This window comes from Camelus ferus, chromosome X (assembly GCF_009834535.1).
Source record: "Camelus ferus isolate YT-003-E chromosome X, BCGSAC_Cfer_1.0, whole genome shotgun sequence".
In the NCBI taxonomy this organism is placed as follows: Eukaryota; Metazoa; Chordata; class Mammalia; order Artiodactyla; family Camelidae; genus Camelus; species Camelus ferus.
In genome coordinates, this window is record NC_045732.1 from 81,756,341 (window position 1) to 81,776,203 (window position 19,863).

Consider the following 19,863-nt stretch of genomic DNA (forward strand, 5'->3'; position numbering starts at 1 on the left):
CTTCTTAAGTTGGCTTTTTAAGTTCTTAAGTGTTCATTTTACTTTTAGGCTTCCTATTGCACATAACTGTCACTCTTTGCTATGTACCAACTTTCTTTTGGATGGTGGAGACAAATATTTATGAAAGACAATACTCACATTTTGGAAAACATTTAAAAACTTAGATTTGTAAACATAATATTACCTGTTTCAAATGACAGTACTTTGAAGAGAGAACATAATTTGAACTGTTACTTCAAAACCTTTTCACGTTTGACCATTTAACTTGTGTTCCCTAAGATAAAAACTAGTTTCAAGCAATGTCAACAAATAAACTTAATGAAAAGAAAATGTGTACTACTTGAAGACTCATAATGTTTTGTACAAATTTCTAAACGTCTATGTTTTAAGGCAGAATTTGAATAAATGTTAAAAAAGAGGTTATGTTTACTCATTACATGCTTTTATTTTTTAAATGTGCACAATTTTGATTCAAAGATGCTGGATCCCCAATATTTTTTAAGAAAAGGATGAAAACAAATTTTGGAGGTAAAAAGGAACAGATGGAATAGCTTCAAAAGTACAGGAAAGCAAGGTAAAATAAAAGAAAAAGGAAATAATGATAAATAAAAATAAACTTAAAAACAAAAACAAACATAAATCAACACAGAATAAAAAGAAAAAACATAAATCAACATAAAAGAGAAATAAGTAAAAATAAACATAAAAACAAAAAATTAAAATAAACATAAAAATAAAAAGAAAGAAAAATTAAAATTAAATTAAATAGTAACACTGCATGTTTCAACAACGAAGTTTCATCCTTTTAGAATCTTAGAGGAAGTAGTTTGGAATTTTTGATAAATAAGCTTATATTTATCAAATATAGGATCCCTGGTACTAGCACTGTTCTAGTGCTAACTCTATTTGCTGCTCGTCATAATTATTTATCAACTTTTTAATGTGAGACAGCTTTTTGTAAAGATACTGGCATCTTTGTTTCTCTGCACAGTAAGTGGGATTAACCTGTTTCATCTTCTGATATTCCAGTGAGATTTTTTTATTAATAGCCTGATATTCCTTTGAGTCTGGAGAAAGGTACTTCCTTTTTGAATTTAGGGAAATAGATGTCTTAGATAAAGTCAGTATCTTGGTATACAAGGCCTTGTATTCATCATATTCTACTCTAAATATCTGCTCATAGCGCTGACGTTGCTCAGAGGAAACTATGGTGACATAGTCAGTCAGGTAATCCGGAAAGTCAGATGTTGAGCAGGTGTTGCCAGAGGCAGTGCCAACGTTTTGAACTTCTTCACTTGAATTCAGGTTTTCACCTTCACCTTGTCCTTCACGATCTGTCTTCGGTTTCTGTGTAATCTTAATAGTGTACTCCTGGTTCTTTACTTTATGTTCCGTAATTTTACATCTGAACTGCCCATCAGACAAAAGATTTTTCGAACACTTCATTTGAATTGAAATAGAGGCTATCTTTTCAAACGTGCATTTACCCTCTTGGCCCTCAGGGGTCGTACTGTTTTGACTAAAACTGTCAACATCTGAATCTTGAGCCTCAGGTCCTTCCGCAGAGCTGCAGGAGCTGCAGCTGGAACTTACAGGCTGAGGAGGACTCCAACTGGGAAGGTAGGTTGTGGGCGATGGTTGCATGATGTGATCGGGGGTGGCTTCCAAGGGTGGTGAGTGACCCGCAGCAGAGCTGTTACTGGTGTCACTCAAATGACCGCTTGACGTTGTCTGTACTGTAGTTGTCACGTGAGATATTCTAACTTTTCTGTTCTTTGAACAATCAATAACAGCTGAATCGAGAAGCTGTTCCTCAGAAGGAGACAATGTTTCATCTCTACTGGAAGCTAGAGAAGCTTCTGGGGGGTTGGTGCCAGTAGCATTCTGAAATGGACATAGTTTTCTGGAAAGCACCAAGTCCAGTGTCTGCCTATCTAGTTCATTGTATCCGGGCCAGTCTCTTTGGAGCTCTTTAAAAGCATAATCCTTTAAAGTATATGAAAGAGTACGAGGATTCAGACTGGCTACCTGCTGCAGAATTTTTCCAAGGGAGTTCTTGTTATTTTTAGGGATGCCATCTTTCTGAAGTCGAACAAAGAGTTCAGGTTTCTTGTAGTCCCTCAGTGCCAATAAGTGAATTACCCTGTCCCTTAATGGCCGCATGTGGACCCTGTTGGCCACGCGTGATTTTCTGACTGTATATGCAGGGTTAATGGGAGCTGTTCTTTTTCTCTCAGGTACTGGATCTGGATTGGCTTGAGGCGCTTTCCGAACTGGCTTTCTTTTCTGTATATCTGGTCTTCTAAATCTCTTCCCTCTGTTGCAGGGTTCCTCCTCTCCCTGGGTCTTTCTTGTTTGCGTCGTCTGGTAAGAGTCGGTTGTTTTACACTCCGTCATTTCATCTTGCACCAGGTGCCAGCCCCTGGGCTGTGAGGGACTACAGCTTGAGACTGTTGGTTGGGTATGATCTTGATAGTTGTCTTCATGCACATTTGACAACTGATAGTCGAAGTTGTATATATCAGTGGGTGAATTGTCTGGGGGGATTATGAGAAGCCCTTGGTGTCCTTGGAATTGAAAAGCAGCTTGAGGGGGTACTGTGTTCTCATGGTTCCCAAAAGAGTCAATTGGCTGAATGGCTGGGCTGGTAAGCTGCCTGGGCAGCACAGAGACATCGCCCTGCCTTGGCTCTATGCTGGCTGTCTCCTCCATGACCACGTCTCCATCCTGGTGTACCACTGCCCTCACTGCTCTCCCTCCATAAACTGACATATAGTCATATCTGCAAAGGTCAAAGTTTAAATAGTAAAACACTTTCCTTGGTGAAAATTGAATCCCTTATTGCTATTGTTTATAAAACTATAATTATGAAAGTTTTTCCCCCAGTGTAACAAAGGCAAGAGGTGTCTCTGGTTGAGATACAACTTGGGGAGGTAGAGTTGGTTGTAAAGATAATCACTTCCCAATGTTCTTCCTTTCACAGTTTTAGTTTCTCTTCAGGAGGAAGTTAACCCTAAGTCAAAAGTGCTAAATCTTTCTCTGAGCCCCGTGCATAACCTCCTCCCACTAAATCCAAAATCAAGTAGAGGTACTTATGGGGAGATTAACCGGTGCCTCGAGCTTATGGAAACTAGAGGGGAAGGAGTCCACAGAGCATGATTAGCATTAACTTTTCCCTATATTTACTCTGGCTTGCTAGTGGGCTGTCAAGTCCTTCTTGGCATTGGAGCCTGGCCTATCATTAAGGGATCTCATTTAATAGCTGAACACATCATTTTGTTTTAATAGTGGGTAAAAGCCAACATTTTAGATGTGCTCATTTCTCTTTCCAACTTTCTAACCAGCACCAATGAGTGGCAGGCATTTTCATCTCCTGACCTTACCACTGATGTCCACTATTGTGCTTCTCTGCACCCCCCCCCCTTAGGAGGGTCCTCAGCAAATCACAGGATTAGCCAGGTAAAATTGCCCATACTGAAAGAAATCTTGCACCTAGGCATGCTAGACATGTACAATTTAATCACAGAATAAACACAGATTATCAGAAATTCCAAGCAGTTCCAACTAGTTTCACCCCAAAAGATAAAAGGCTCAATTCTCCCTCCTTACCCTCTTCACACTCCCAGTCCATCTTATTCTCAGATTTCCCAGCCTTTACTCACGGCAGCACTTTCTACCTCATCACACAACTAGAAAACCTCAGCATCATCTTCCACTAGTCCTTCAAACATACTTGTCATTAATTTTCCTCCAAAACAACTAGTCAGCCACCACATATGTCATTCATCCACTAGACAGTTACCGAATACTGATCACGTGCCGGACAGTATTCTAGGTGCTTGGGAATACTGCAACGAACAAAACAGAAACAAACAAAAATCCTCAGTCTCATAATGCCAACACTCTTGTCAAGGTTTTCTACCAAAAATTTCAACCCCCTCACCATTCCTCTCCCATACTACAGTCTTTGTCCTAATTTAGGCCCAAAGTATCCTAGCCAATGTTACGTGCTCTCTTCCTAGCTTGATTTCTTGCCTCCAGTCTTTTCTTCTTCTATATCATTTTCTAAATTAACAGCAATGACTCCGATCAACTTTACTTTAAAACAAGTGATAGTTCCCATTACTTCAAGAATAAAATTAATGAAAATGTGCTCAACACTACTAATCATCAGGGACATGCAAATCAAAACCACAATAAGCTATCGCTTCACACCTGTTAGAATGCCTAGCCTCTGAAAGACAAGAGACAACAAATGTTGGTGAGGAAGTGTAGAGAAAGGAACACTCAGGCACTGTTGGTGGGAATGTAAATTGGTGCAGCCTCAGTGGAAAACAGGATGGAGGTTCCTTAATCAATTAAAAATAGAACTACCATATGATCCAGAAATCCCACTTCTGGGCATTTACCCAAAGGAAATGAAAGTGGGATCTCAGAGAGATATCTCTACTCTCATGTTCATTGCAGCATCATTCACAATAGTGAAGACTTGCAACCAACCTAAGTGTCCATCAGTGAATGAATGGATAAAGAAGATGTGGGGTGTATATATGTGTGTGTGTGTGTGTGTGTGTGTGTGGTGTGTGTGTGTGTGTGTGTGTATATATATATATGTATGTATATATATGTATATATGTGTATATATATATATATTACATTATATATTACATTACATTACATATACATTACATTACTCTCTCTCTCTCTCTCTCTCTCTCTCTCTCTCTATATATATATATATATATATATATATATATATATTACAATATTGTCCAGCCATGAGAAAGGACATTCTGCTATTTGTGACAAGATGGATGGACCTAGAAGACATTATGCTTATTGGCATAAGTCAGAGAAAGACAAATACTGTATGGTATCACTTACATGTCAAATCTAAAAAAGCCAAATTCATAGAAACAGAGACTAGAATGGTGGTTACCAGGGGCTGGTGGGTAGGGGAAAAAAGGAAATACTGGTCAAAGGATACAAACTTCCAGTTGTAAGATGAATAAGTTCTCAGTGGTTATTGTTAATAATACTGTATTATGTGATTGAAAATTGCTAAGAGAGTAGATCTTAAATGTTCTCACCACAAAAAAAGAAATGGTAACTAGGTGACATGATGCAGGTGTTAGTCAATGTTTTATGCTCCTAATTTTTTTAATATGAAAGTGTATCAAACCAATATGTTGTATACCATAAAGTTAGACAATGTTATATGTCAATTATATCTTAGTAAAGTTGAGAAAAAAGAGAAAAAAGTAATACCCTTTGGTGTGGCATACAAGACCCTTCTAATTCTGTTCCCAATTCTGTTCTAATTCTGTTCTCCTAAAGCGTGTGCTATGTATCTAATTGCTGCATTGATCTATTTACTATTCTCTGAATATTCTCCCCAACTTTTTCCTATCTGCCTTTCACTTGAAATTCCTTCTGCCCTCTAATGTTCTTCCCCCAGATCTTTGCTTGCATTTCTCCTTTATTTACCGTCTTTGCACAACCACTCTGTCTAAAATCATGACCCATACACACACACACTCCAGTGATCTTTCTACTATCTTGTTCTGCTTTTCTTTATAGAACACTTACCTACTCAAAATTACATTACATATATTTGTTTAATATGGGTCACCCTCACCCGAATATGAGGTTAACGAGGGCTTGGGTTTTGTCAGTTTTTGGCATTGCTGTATTCCGAGTGCCTGGCACACATAGTAAGCACTCAATACGTATTTGTTGAGCAAATGAATGCATCGACTCTCTCCGCTTTTAAATCTCACTTATATTGGGTTCAGCTAGTTAAATTTCTTCTCAACCTTAGAAGCTCAGCTCAAATGCCACACCATATGTAAGATCTTCCTCCATTCAAAAGTAATATTTCCCTTGAGGGGAGGGTATAGCTCAAGTGGCAGAGTGTGTGCTTAGCATGCACGGGGTCCTGGGTTCAATCCCCGGTACCTCCTCTAAAAGAATAAATAAATAAACCTAATTACCTCCCCCCCAAAAAAATATTTTTATAAAACCCTAATACTTCCCTTCATTATAATCTCAGAGCGCTTTGTATTACCCCCATGTAAAACATCACCCACTGCATCATATATTATTTATGTGTCTGCCTCCTCCATTAGATTCTGACTCCGTATCTGTGGCAACTACATGCTACTCAAATTTGCAAGACCCTTCTTTTTTGTCCCCGGGATCTCACTCTAGAAGTAGCAGGTACATAGCAGAAGGCGTTCTTTAAATATTTATTTAAAGAATGAATAATAGTACCTTTGCTTTTCTCCTGGCAAAGATACATTACTGTCGCTTCAAGGAGTTATATTGTCTGTTAATGACAGGGAGATGTTCTGTTCCTCTTTAAGATTTTTTTTTTTCACGTTCCTGTTAGCTGCACAGTACATTTGTATTTTAAAAAGTGAAATCACTGTTGCAGGGACAACGTAAAATACTTCCTCAAAAAACAACCAATGCACTGCTTGCTGAAGTACACTCAGCAATATAATGTTCTAAGGTATGCACAAATGCTTTGTTTCATTCTTCCTGGAGACCTCTAGTAGACACAGAAAGAAATAATATATCCTTTAGTATCTTTAACTCTGCAACCTTTGGGAGAATAAATAAAATATTTCTCGGCTAGGTCTATTCCCATTGGAAATAACAACAACAAAATATCCCTTAGGAAGAGCCGGGGAAGGGGGGCATACTGTGACAAGTACAAAACGGGATTGACAGACGTAAAAGAAGACTTGAAAACATGAAGAAAGAGTTCACGATTTCTGAAAAGAAAATTGAATATTGTCACGATGCCAAATATTTCCAAATTACTACATGCAGTTAGTCCAATCACAATAAAAACTTGAGCAGGACTGTTTTCTTTAAACCTGTCAAAACTATTCTAAAATTCAGCTCTAAGAAGACCTAAAAGAATTTCACAAAGGAGACTAACAGCAGGGAGTTACCCTCACCTGATATTGTAACGCAAAGCTACCATAATTAACAGAGTGAGGAACTAGCCTGAGAACAGTGTGAAAATGAACAGATAGCTGAGCTGCAGAGCCCAGAATGTAACAGATGATTTAAAAAAAAAAAGCATCAGTAATCAATGTAGAAAGGGTAGATCATTGCATGAACACTGCTTAGACAAGTTGTCAACATTTTAGCAGAAATATCAAATTGGAATCTTCCTACATAACATTATAGAATGAATTCCAGGTGTATCAGAGTTAAAAAAAAAAAGCAACCATAAGATAACAAATAACAGCAATAATCACAGAGAAAACAAACACGAACATAATTTATTGCATACACTGTTCACTATCCTATTAAAGAGCACTCAAACTGTATGTCATCAAGCCCCCAAACTGGTATCAAAGTAAGGAAAGCTTGGGGAACAATACTAGATGTCTCTGTTTGGAAGCACACAGGAGAGTATCACAACTGCGGCCTGACCAGCAATGCTGAAGAGTCATTTGTTTGATGGGCTTTAAGAAAAAGCTAATTGATCAAAGTATGGAATATTATCCCAACTTTCTTATTAAGTAGGTAGCAATAATAAATTCTATTCTAACAAAATTGAATTTCCCTTCTAAATTGTCTAGCTTACCATGTTATTACCATGAAATAGATGTTTAGTTCACAAGGCACTATGTGATTGGATGAGAATAACCAATAAAATGACTGCACACTGATGTATTTTGAAAGGTCACTGGTCAAGTGCTGTCCCATTTTGGCAAGCCGTTCATAATTCTACCTGGCTCTCCAGCAAATGCTGAAGCAGTTAAAATGACAAAACGTTATTCATCCATCTTATCATACTTTGATAATGCTTCAAAACCTGCCTCTGACTACTGTAGTCACTCCACTCAAAATAATTAGGCCACCAAAGTCCAAACTCTGGACAATCCTCTGTGAGAGGGCAGGAGGCACAGGGAGCTGGGCCTGCTCATTTATACCAGGTATCCTCGCTGGTTTTGTAGTAAAACAAAGTCAAAAACAGTTAGATCCAGTTATCAAACCTCTTGAAGTCTAGCTGAGTTTAGGTCTAATTCTACCATTTCTCACCTATCCATTGTTCATTGTCATCCTCCAAATGTCAAGCTCCAAGAGGCTCCACTGTCTTCTCCACCTGTCTTAACACTCCGCTGAACTGCCTTTGCTCTGTAGCCATCCACATCCCTACCCTTCTAGAACTCTGACATCACAATTAGCCATCTCCTCTAACATTCCCCACCTCCAGTCTTAAAGCGAAACTCAGCTTTCTCCAAAGATGCTACTTTATCCCTCTCAAAATGAGCCCACTTCTTTTCTCTGATTCCTTGTAATTCAACGTTGGCAAATGAGAACACCGTTTTTGTTGCTGTCTAGTGATAATATGAGAATCATATTACTCCTTCACTCAAAGTTACCTCCTCCTCTGAGGCACAAACCGACTGATTATAACCCTTGTACCATCAAACTCCTAACCATGGTCTCCTCTCTGTGGTTAATCTCACACACTCTTCCCTCAGCTCTGTTGGCTTCAGCCGTACTGACCTTTATTTGATCCCTAAAACACACCCGTCCCGTTTCTGTCTTGAAGGCTTTGTATGCGCCGGTGCCCTGCTGGCAATATTCTCCATTATCAGTCTGCTTCCTGTGCCTCCACACACAACTCTCACTGCCTATGAAGCCCTGAGTCATCCTCCTAGTCCCCATTTAAATACCCTTAATAGAGCATCTATTAGTCAGGAACTTAGCAAGAAACAGATGGCATGTCCAAACTAGAATACTTAAAAGAGAGCTTAACTAAGACACTACTTACATGGACGTGGACACATGTAGGGAAACTTCAAGAGACTACAGTACCCTAGGGCAACTAACACCACTAGAGCAGGAGATAAGGGGGGAGAGAACTGGACAGTAAGAGCGCGATGGAGAAGTACGGTGACAGATGGTCAAGGGACAAAACCAGCCCAAGACAGTCATGCGAGGAGGAGGGAGTTAGAGGAATAAATATATCTCCTTTTGATCCTTCCTTCCTCTAATCTACCAGAGCATCCCCACTGGGCAAACCAAACCAGAAGTCAGAGAACATCGAGTGTTCCGTATTGGTCGGCTTCCTGTTACGGATCCTCGTTGGTATTCCGAAACAAGTCAGTTTTCCCTATTAAACACCATGTAGTGCTCTGTATTTATTTTCTTTTCAGATAGCTAAGCCTGTATGTTGTCCTTTTAGTAACAATCCTCCTCCTTAGGTTTTAAATTCTTGTAAGAAAGAGTATGGCTTCTATATATTTTATACTATACAGCCTAATGTTATAGCTCACAACTCTGAATTTGCAGCAACATTCACATTCCTCTTGGTACATATGTGCCAGTAGTCAAAGTCCTCCACAACACTACAGAACATGCTAACAATATTGATGGCTTTGAAGAGCAATATTTCCATTAAAATTTGAAAGCACAGGCTTGTATGTGTTAGATTCATGCTTCTAGTCCACACTTCTGTGTATCTACGTGCACCGATTATAGATTAACTTATTCTTCAGGTGACTTTGTAATACTCCTTGTTTTTGATTCAGGGTTTCATAGCCTTATGGAATAAACTCTTCCACATACTCAAATTTCTTCTCTTACGATTTTCACAGTAATCTGCATCAGTGCTGTGGTCTGTTTTCCTGAGAATACAATGAAATAGAATGTAAATCTACAAAGACAATTGGAAATGCCCTCTTTAAGCTAGTGTGTGGAGTATAATGAATTGAGTACTTCCTTGGGTAGAAACCATTTCAAGGGAAGATCATGTTCTCACCTTCCTACCTCCCTCAAATTCCCTTGACTTAGTGCTGAGATCCTTGTTCCTACCAAAGCAGTGGTATAGCTTTTTTTGTAACTCTCTGGCCAAGTAGAAACTAAGAAAAGTCAGTTATCAAGACCTTCCCAGGAACCTGAGACAGTAGCCATTCTCCTGTATTCTGACTGATCTCCTCAACACTGGTAGCCACTTACCTTTTGACTGCTCTCTAAGTAGTTTTGCTTTCCATTCAGAACAGAATATTACAAAAGAAGTTGTGGTGTATTTATACAATGGAATACTTCTCAGCTATGAAAAAGAATAAAATCATGCCATTTGCAGCAACGTGGATGGACCAGGAGATTGTCATTCTAAGTGAAGTAAGCCAGAAAGAGAAAGAAAATACCATGATATCACTTATATGTGGAAGCTAAAAAAAAGAGACGTGAACTTATTTACAGAACAGAAACAGACTTACAAACATAGAAAACAAACTTATGATTACCAGGAGGGGAAGGGAGTGTGGAAGGATAAACTGGGAGTTGGGATTTGTAGCTACTAACTACTGTATATAAAATAAACAACAAGGTCCTACTGTATAGCATGGGGAACTATATTCCATATCCTATAGTAACCTATAATGAAAAAGAATATAAAAATGAATGTGTGTATGTATATGTATGATTGAACCATTATGCTGTACACCAGAAATTGACACAGCATTGTAAACTGACTGTATTTCAATAAAAAAGAACAGAATATTACAAATACAAATATTTTCCAAAGCACTGGTTATAGTTCTAAAAATGCCTCCTTGCTAAGTGAAATGCCATTCGGACTGAGCTTGCCACAGTCATGTGATAAAGCTAACCAGGCCTGCCTGGCCCATTATCAAATGGCCTTTTGGGCCACTGCAGGCACTTACTGTGCTATCCAGTAAAGCCCAGCATGCATAGGGACATTTGGGTATTTGCTGGATCAGTGCAGTAACACTGTGTTTTATCACTGGTTTTAGCAGTCAAGACTGCACGTTCAAAAAGGACAATATTCTAAGCAGCAACTCGATTTGGTTTGCATAACCTTTGAATATAATCTAATCTGTTTCAGACTTTTGGCTCAAAGTCACTTTAATGTCATCACATTTTCCTGCATTACAGTCTATTTTTTGAGCCTTCATAAAAAAAAAACCCTTTAAATAAGTATTTTGATGCAGTTATTGATGCTCTCAACTTGAGATTACATCTTTATCAGGTTAATAGAACTATTAAAGAGGGACAAACCTATTCAGATAATTTGGGGGAGTAGCCATATTTTTAAAGTAATGTTAAACTGTTTTTATCCATTGAACCGATCCATCATGCTGATGGTGTTTTAGACAGTTAGCGGGATTCAACACGTTATATAGAATGCTCTATGACCAACCTCAAATAATAAGGGCGTCTCTCTATGACTTTGCCATGAACTGGACCACAAAATTTTGACTTAGATTATCAAAAAAGAGTAATTATACAAGGCCATTGTTTAGATCCCAGTTTGATTAATTCTGCAGGTGAATATTATACCACACGTTTCCTTCCTTTTTCTTTACATTCACAGAGACGGAGCTTGAAAGAACTTCAGTTTATTTTACCCAATCCCTTCCTTTCACAGCTAAAGAAACTGAGGTCCAGAAAGGAGAAAGATGTGCCCCTGATTACAACATCTGACAGATCTCAAGTCATCCCAATCCTATTCCTTGCCCAGTGTTCTGTCCACACATAGGGTATGAATGAAATCAGGTCACCCAGTAGATAGAGAGGAGAGTGACAGTCATAGAATTAGGTTGAGAAACACAAGGTTGTACTTAGTTTAGAGTATCCAGCATGGAAATAAGGCATATCAGAAGATCCATCCAACTCCTTACCCTGCATCTCAAGCCCAGAGTCGCATGAATAAAACATTCATTAATGATACACAGTAGCCTGTTTACATAGATCCATGAGTAATGAATTGTATTAATATTAAATTTGGTATATGTGGGGACATCATAAAGAATCACAAAGCACTGGATCAACCAAACATTTATGTCATATCCAATTCTGCCTGTGTCAGAGGGACATGGCCATGATTGGCTAGAGATGAACCAGACTCATGAAAAACGTTGCCCCAGTATGTCTCTAAGCAATGTAAATACATTTTTTCAAACTCAGCTCTTAACTTTGATGAAATTCTCTTTCGGGGAGATCTCAAATGTAATCCCACCACCAGCAATTTCCATAATCTAAATAAATTACAAGTAAATTACTTAGGAAACACTTGAAAGACTAAGGATAGAACAGTGACAAAAATTAATTGATTTGACTTCACTAATTTGTGACAGGATAAATCAAATGACAGTTGTCAGGACCCTCATATTTCAAACTCTACTGGACATCATGAGACAAATCTAAAGTAACACCCATGGAAAAGCTCACTGAGGCTGAGTTTCACATAAAATGTGCAATTTGATATTTTACATAAGAAATGCAATAGAAATATATTGATATGTGCATGTAACTATTGACTTCTATGATTACCCCCACTTCATTTCGAGTTACTATTTATATTGTGATGGAAAAGCATGATATAGCAGAAAGATCCCAGCTGTTCAATTAAGACAAACCTGGCTTTAAAATTTGACTTCATTCCAGATAATGAAATTAATTAACTAACTTCCTAGAACTAAAAATTCCTCATCTATAAACTAGAGCTACTAACATTACCTTGCAGATAGCATTTTTCAGCAAATGGTACCTGAATCACGTTTAATGAATATAATCTCCCTAATACCATCTCAGTCGCTAAAATAAAAAAGATATTGGAAATGCCAAATATGGAAAATACAAATTAGATTTTTAGCACATTGATATTTCTCTGTACTTGCCAATCAGAGTGTCATAACTTTATGGAAGTAACTTCTCTATGTCCATTAAGCCAACTTCAGTACCTCTGTCTTCTTTTGTGTGATTTAACTTTTTTAAGTTTTGTTTATATTCTAAATAAATGTTGAAATTATACTTTTTATTTCCTACTTTTCAAATTCTCTAAATTGCTTTTTTTTAAATTGTTTTTTAAACAATTGTTAAAAACAATAACCTCTACATTTAAGGGGTCTTTGAACAATGATTTATCCACTGCCATTATTCTCAGTGTGTAGTCTACAGACTTCTGTGGACCCCCAAGATCCTTTCAGGGGGATCTGCGAGGTCAAAACAATGTTCTCAATAATAGTAAGATACTATTTGCCCTTTTCACTGTGTGGACATTTGCTCTGGTGCTATAAAGGCAGCAATGGATAAACCTGCAGCCTGAGCGTGAGTCAAGGTAGTGGCTCCAGAAAAAGTCAGTTTCACTTAAGAATATTTCTGGAGAAGCAAGGGAAATTATTAACTTCATTAAATCTTGACCTTAAGGCCATGATTTTTAATATTCAGTATAACACATGAGGAGTACACATAAAACGCTTCTACTGTGTATGGAGGTAGGGTGGTTGCCTTAACAAAAAGCACTTGTGTGATTGTTTTAGTTGCAAGCTGAATTAGCGATTTGTTTCATGGCATGCCATTCTTACTTGATAATAACGACTTACAAACTATGCCTTTTCAGATATGGGTATTTAGCAAACAGTTCCTTGGAAATGAACAAAATGAGCCTGTCACTTCAAGAAAAACAACTGACAGTGATAAAATTCAAAAATTTTAGTAAAAATTAAAATTTTGGAAAACTTGCATCCACCACAGTAAGCTTGAAACCTTCCTCATACTTAAACTCCCTTCTAATGATTGGTGATATTTTAAAATCATATAAAATATGATTAGGTGGCTATTATCTAAGTATTTGCCCAATTGAAATCAAAGCACAGACCCACAGGATGTTAATAGGAGCTTTGTTCATCATCAGCCCAAACTGGAAACAACTCAAACGCCCATCAACCGGTAACTGGCTAAATAAACTGTGGTGCACTGATACAGCAGCATATTCAGTGACGAAAAGGAACTTATAGTAGGCAGGAAAAATGACTTTCTAAAGATGTTTATGCCCTAATCCTTGGAAACTGTAAGTATGTTATGTTATTTTTTAAAAAACTTTCACATGGGAATAATGGTAAGGACCTTGAGATAGAGAAATTGTCCAAGGTTACCCAGGCAGGCCAATCTAATACCATCAATCCTTAAAAGCAGAAAGCACTCCCTGGTGGCAGCCGGGGAGAACTGTGATGCTAGGGTCAGACAGATTCAGAGTGGTTGGTTTTGAAGATGTAGGAACGGGACCACCAGGCAAGGGATGGAGAAGCTAGAAAAGGCACGAAAGTGGCTGCTCCCCTAGAGCCTCCAGAAAGGAGGAGAGCCCTGCTGATAGCTTGATTTTAGCCCCATAAGACTTATGTCAGACTTATGACGTATAGAATTTTAACATAATAAATTTGTGTTTTACAACAACATAAATGAATATTAAATGTGTTGTGCTAAGTGACAGAAAACCATATATCATTCCATTTACATGTATTCTGAAAAAGCAAAGCTACAGAAATAGGCAACATATGAGTGGTTACCAAAGACTGGCGTTGGAAGGAGAAATTGGATACACAGGGGCAGCAGATAAAACTTTTTGGAGTCATGGAAATGTCCTATATCTATCTTTTAGTGATGTTTACATGAATGCTTGCATTTGTCAAAAAGAACTAGTCACCAAAAAGGACGTAGCTAACTGAGTGTAAATAACACCTCAATGAAGCTGACTTCAAAATGTTTTTTTTTTTCAGTTTTAATTTCACATATAGTAAATATCAAGAGAGAAAAAGCACATAAACAAAAGCTCTTTGGGGTCCCAAATGATTTTGAAGGTGTAGAGGATCCCTGAACCCTAAGAGTTTTGGAACCTTTGATCGAGTAGCTACTTCCAACTAGATCATTGTACTTGGGAAGAAGAATAACTGTTTTTATCAGTTCCAAAATTATTTTTGGTCACTATTGGACTGTAAGCACCATGAAGGTAGAAAGCTTATTCTGGTAACTTGTCCCCACAGTATCACCAGAACATAGCACAGAATCTGGCACAAAGCATCTGCATCGAACTCCTAGTGACGATGGAACAAAATATCACATACTTAGTGGTGTGACACAACATAACATCTTTTAGTTCTTGAGGTCAGAAGTCTGAAATGGGTCTTAAGGGGCTAAAACCAAAATGTCAGAGATGCATTCTTTCTGGAGACTCTAGGCTTGCCTTTTCCAGCTTCTACAGCCTGCCTCAGTTCCTTGGTTTCTGGCCCCTCCCTCCACCATCAAAGTGATGTAGCATTCTTCTAATGTCTCTCTGACTCTGATTTTCTGTATGTCTCTCCCATCTTTCAGGACCCTTGTCAGCCCAAAAGGAGAATCCAGAACAAGATCTTAAACTTAATTACATCTTCAAAGTCCCTTCTGCCATGTTAGGTGCTACAGTCACAGGTTCCAGGGATTAGGATACGGATATCTTTGGGGAGCCATTTTTTTGCCTACCACAGTACATACACAATAAAAAATGTATAACAACTCCATCGGGAAACCATTCATATACCTTACAATTCACGCCTTTAAAGCGTGCAATTCAATGGTTTTAGTATATTCATGGAGTTGTACATCTAGCACCAAAATCAATTTTAGAACATTTTCATCACGCTAAAGAGAAACTCCAGGCCCGTTAGCAGTCTCTGTCTATTTCCTTCCAAACTACACAACAGACAACCAATAACATATTTTCTGCCTGTGTAAATTTATGTAAATGAAATCATGCAACCTGTGGTCTTTTGTGAATGACTTTCACTTAGCATATTTTCCAGATTCACTAATGATGTAGCATGGATCCGTACTTCATTTCTTTTTATGGATGAATAGTACATATTTGTCCATTGAAGAGACATTTATGTTGTTTCCACTTTCTGTTATTATGGAGAATGCTGCTATGAACATTTGTGTACAAGTCTTTGTATGAACATAAGTTTTCTAAGTATTTCTCTTAGGAATACACCTAGAAGTGAAATTGCTAGGTCGCACAGTAATTCTATTTTTAACTTTTTGAGGAACCACCAAACTGTTTTCCACAGAAGCTGTGCCATTTTACATTGTCATCGGCAGTGCACGAGGGTTCTAATTTTTCCACATTCTCACCCAAACTTTTTATCTATCATTTAAATTAAACAATCCTAATGTGTGTGAAGTGATATCTCACTATGATTTTTTTTTATCTCATTATGGTTTTCACTCACATTTTCCTGATGACTAATGATGTTGGATACCTTTTCATATGTTTATTGGACATTTAAATATTTTCTTTGGAAAATAAATATCTATTCAAATCCTTTGCATAAATTTGAATTAGGTTATTTTTCTTTTTATTATTGAGTTGTAGAATTCTTTATATTGTCTAGATTCAAGTCAGATAAAAGATTTGTAAATCTTTTCTGCCATTCTTGTGTATGTGTGTGTGTTTTTTAAGGTATGACAGGCCAGGTTCCTTTTTCATAAAAATAATATGCCATATCAATCAATTTTTAAATCAAATCCTTAAAAGAAATTTTTTAAATATTGAATTTTCTACTTGTCAAACAATATAGTCATGGGATGAAAAAAGATAAAAGACAAATAATGGAAATAAAAACTCTGAAACTACTCTAATGCCTAAAATAAGAAATTTGAAAAATAAAAAATTTATGTTATTGCTTGGAAAATATGCTTTACTCTTAATCTCAAATTCACTTTGAATGCTTGACATATAATTTAATACCTAAAAATACTCTAGTTAAATTATTTGACAATATTTTTATAGTGTTACTTTCCTGATAGACATGTTTTATGCAACAGTTTTTAATTAGTGCTGAAAAAAACCACTTGATAGTTTTAATCAGACCTGATTGATGAATGGGTTAATAATTTACTCAGTAATACGAATGGCATGAGGACCAATAAAGGGAATAATCTGATAATTGTTCCCTGTGCAATTCTGCCTGTTAATAATACTAATCGAGGATTTTTAAAATGTATTCCATTCGGTTGCATTATATATTTCTCTGTGTGTAATTTTTACAAAAATAGCTGTATAATTCTGAGCTTCATTGCTTTTTCTTTTTCCTTCCTTCTCTCCTTATATAGGGGAGAAAAAATAATTTGTCCTCTACCCTCCTAGGTTCTTAGCTGAGACCCCCTGTGATAAAAGGCATTAATAGGAGAAAAAGAAACAGAAGTTTAATAACATGGATACCTCCTGAAAACATGGAAGAGACCCAGGAAAACTAACTCCACAAAATGGGCCCATCACTTTAAATACCATACCAAGCGAAGGACAAAATAAGATGTTGGGGGTTGGGGGAGCCAGTTGTGGAAGGTGACCGAGAAAAGCACAGTAAACAAGGGTAAAGTTGTTATGCAGATTTAAGTGATTCCTTTTCCATTGGTAAGAGTTTCTAGAGATTAGAGTCATCTTTTTCTTCCCCGTGTGAAGAGAGAGACACCCTAACAAATGGAAATTTTCCTTATAAATGCAAATGTCCCTTATAAAAGCGTAACTTCTACTTAGTTTTTGGAGCTTTTCCTGTGTCTGCCTTTTCTTGGAAATCATCAGCTCAGAATAATCCTTAGGACAAAGACGTGTGTTTTGGGGTGGCATAGTCTGCTCCCTTTCATTTTTCTTTAGCTCTTTCTTTCCTCCTTTTCCTTTTTGAGAGAAGTTCAGTGATTTGGGGGTTGGCTAGTACAATATAGAGAACTCACAGGGAAAACTACAAAATAACACTCAACCCTGATGCCAGTACAGCTCTTCCTCAACTTATGATGGGGTTACTACCTGATAAACATATCTTAAGTTGAAAATATAGTAAGTCAAAGCTACACTTAAACTACCAAACATCACAGCTTAGCCTTGCCTACCCTAAATATGCTCAGAACACTTACATTAGCCTATAGTTAGACAAATTCATCTAACACGAAGTCTATTTTATAATAAGGTGTTGACTATCTCCTGTAGTTTGTTGAATACTGTGCTGAAAGTAAAAAGCAGAATGGTTGCACGAGGGCAGAATGGTTGTAAGTGTATCGGTCAATTACCCTCATGACCGCGTGGCTGACTGGGAGCTGTGGCTCACTGCTGCTTTCCAGCATCAGGAGACATACGGTTTCTACTGAATGTGTATTGCTTTCACACCATGGTAAAGTTGAAAAACTGAAAGTTGAATCATTGTAAGTTGGGGACCATCTGTACTCATCTCATTAGGGTTATAACTAAGGAGATTATTAATTTTTGTGTTACTCCCTTTCCCTTCAAACATAAATCAAAGACATTAACTTGAATTTGAAGTAGATACACAATACATACATTACATTACATCTTGACATATTGGAAACTGAATAGCTGTGCTGATTTGCATTTTGTCTTCATGAAACAAGAAGAGAAAAACATTCAATTAGGGAGGGTTAGACTGAAAATAAAGCTTTTAAAGTTAAAATGTCTTCTTCTCCCTTTGTACTTTTCACAGGCTACACAGTATCCTGAGAGGATTCATTACGAGAAAAATGTCATTCACAGCTTTAAGATCTTTCCTTGGTAGGAACTAATGAGAAAGCAAGTTAGAAAGTGAGACTTCATCTTTGTTTTCATATAAGTGGTCTTTAAGTTTTCTTCTTATAGGAAAAGTTTAAATCGGTTTATTACAGATATATGTAAACTACTGTTTTTCACAACTTTCAGGTAAAGTCCAGCACTTTCTCGTATAAAATCTATATGAAAGAGGCTCTAGAGATAATCTAATCTTAAATTGTGACATCATCCATTCAAGTCTTTAGCCTAATCCATTCCTAGTAAAGTTTAGAAAACCTTTAAATATTGAACAATGTCTTTTGTAGCCTCTCCCCTGTCTTTCTCATGAAAATAGATTGGGCCCTGATTCAGTTCTGGAAGAAAAGAAAGAATGAGTCCATCGGAGACTTCAAAGGTAAGCATCTTAACACGTTTACAGCATTCCGAATAAACTCTGAAGCATAAATGTTCTCATCTCTCGCCTCGCTTTTTGTGCCAGAAGTTGGGAAAGAATTTAAAGGCAAGCAAATATTAGAATGGCAAAGAGCCTCATTTACACATTTCCAACATCTCTGAACATTTTGAAAGAGCCTTAGAATAGAGACAGAATATGACTCAAAAGAAATTGATGGTCTTATAGGAAAAATGAATGATGTTCCCACCCTAGTCATTACACACTGGAAGGAAGGACTCTCTCAAAACAGATACTTGTACAAATTCTAAACTGAAAAGATATGGAGAAAAATTATTCTGTGTTAGCTAAGAAAACAAAGGAAAAAATATAATATGAGTAATCAACAAAGGTGCTCCAAAGGGAAATAAAACACCAAATTTCCTGCCTTTACCTTTAAACTCATAAGGAGAAATTTCTCAAAACATTAAAGGACAACCTGAATAAATTTTATCTTGATGTGAGCACTATAATGCAAACCTTAGGCCTACCACTCTTACACGTCTCCCTTGAAGTCAAGAAACTTCTCAGGTGGTGAGTATCTCTAATAATTCATGGGCCTTCCCCATGTTCTGGTCCATAATAATCATCCTCAGATCTTTAGCCAAAAAACATTATTTCCTCTTCTGTGATATCACATGCCCTAATTTGATAGAAAAGGATTTACTATGCAAAGAGAATTGCCAGGTAAAAGGACCTCTTGATGGTCTCTTCCCCAAAATCCTTGAAAATTTCTTTATTGATAATTAGATCATAGCTAATTTAGACACACTGATTTAATGCTACCCTTGTGTCTAAATCAAGCTCAAATGGAAGATCTCAAAGAGGTACCAGATTTTTTTGTGGGCAAAATAATCTGATATAGGTAGGATTATTGGGGCTGAACCCATGAAAGTTCAGACTGACTTATCTAAACCTCTAGCCAAACTCATACAATACCCTCATAAACCATAAGCTTACAGAAGTACAGAATAGTTAAAAGCTTATTAGAAAAAAGACTTGCCAAATTTTCTATCAATCCTTGTAACAGTCCTAACCTTGTAGACCTAAAACCCATTGGGCAAAGATG

At 37.2% G+C, this 19,863-nt stretch overlaps 1 protein-coding gene across 1 annotated transcript; it reads right to left on the reverse strand.

Moving 5' to 3' along the window:
- Positions 1-879: 879 nt before the first annotated feature.
- LOC106730769 (RNA polymerase II elongation factor ELL2-like) lies at positions 880-2,712 on the reverse strand. Its single transcript, XM_032474712.1, has one exon. It carries the CDS (start codon positions 2,710-2,712, stop codon positions 880-882), a length of 1,833 nt encoding a protein of 610 aa, XP_032330603.1.
- Positions 2,713-19,863: the final 17,151 nt, after the last annotated feature.

Bases quoted from the DNA above. Each gene is read 5' to 3' on its own strand.
- LOC106730769 (XM_032474712.1), bottom strand. From the start codon at position 2,712: ATGGAGGAGACAGCCAGCATAGAGCCAAGGCAGGGCGATGTCTCTGTG.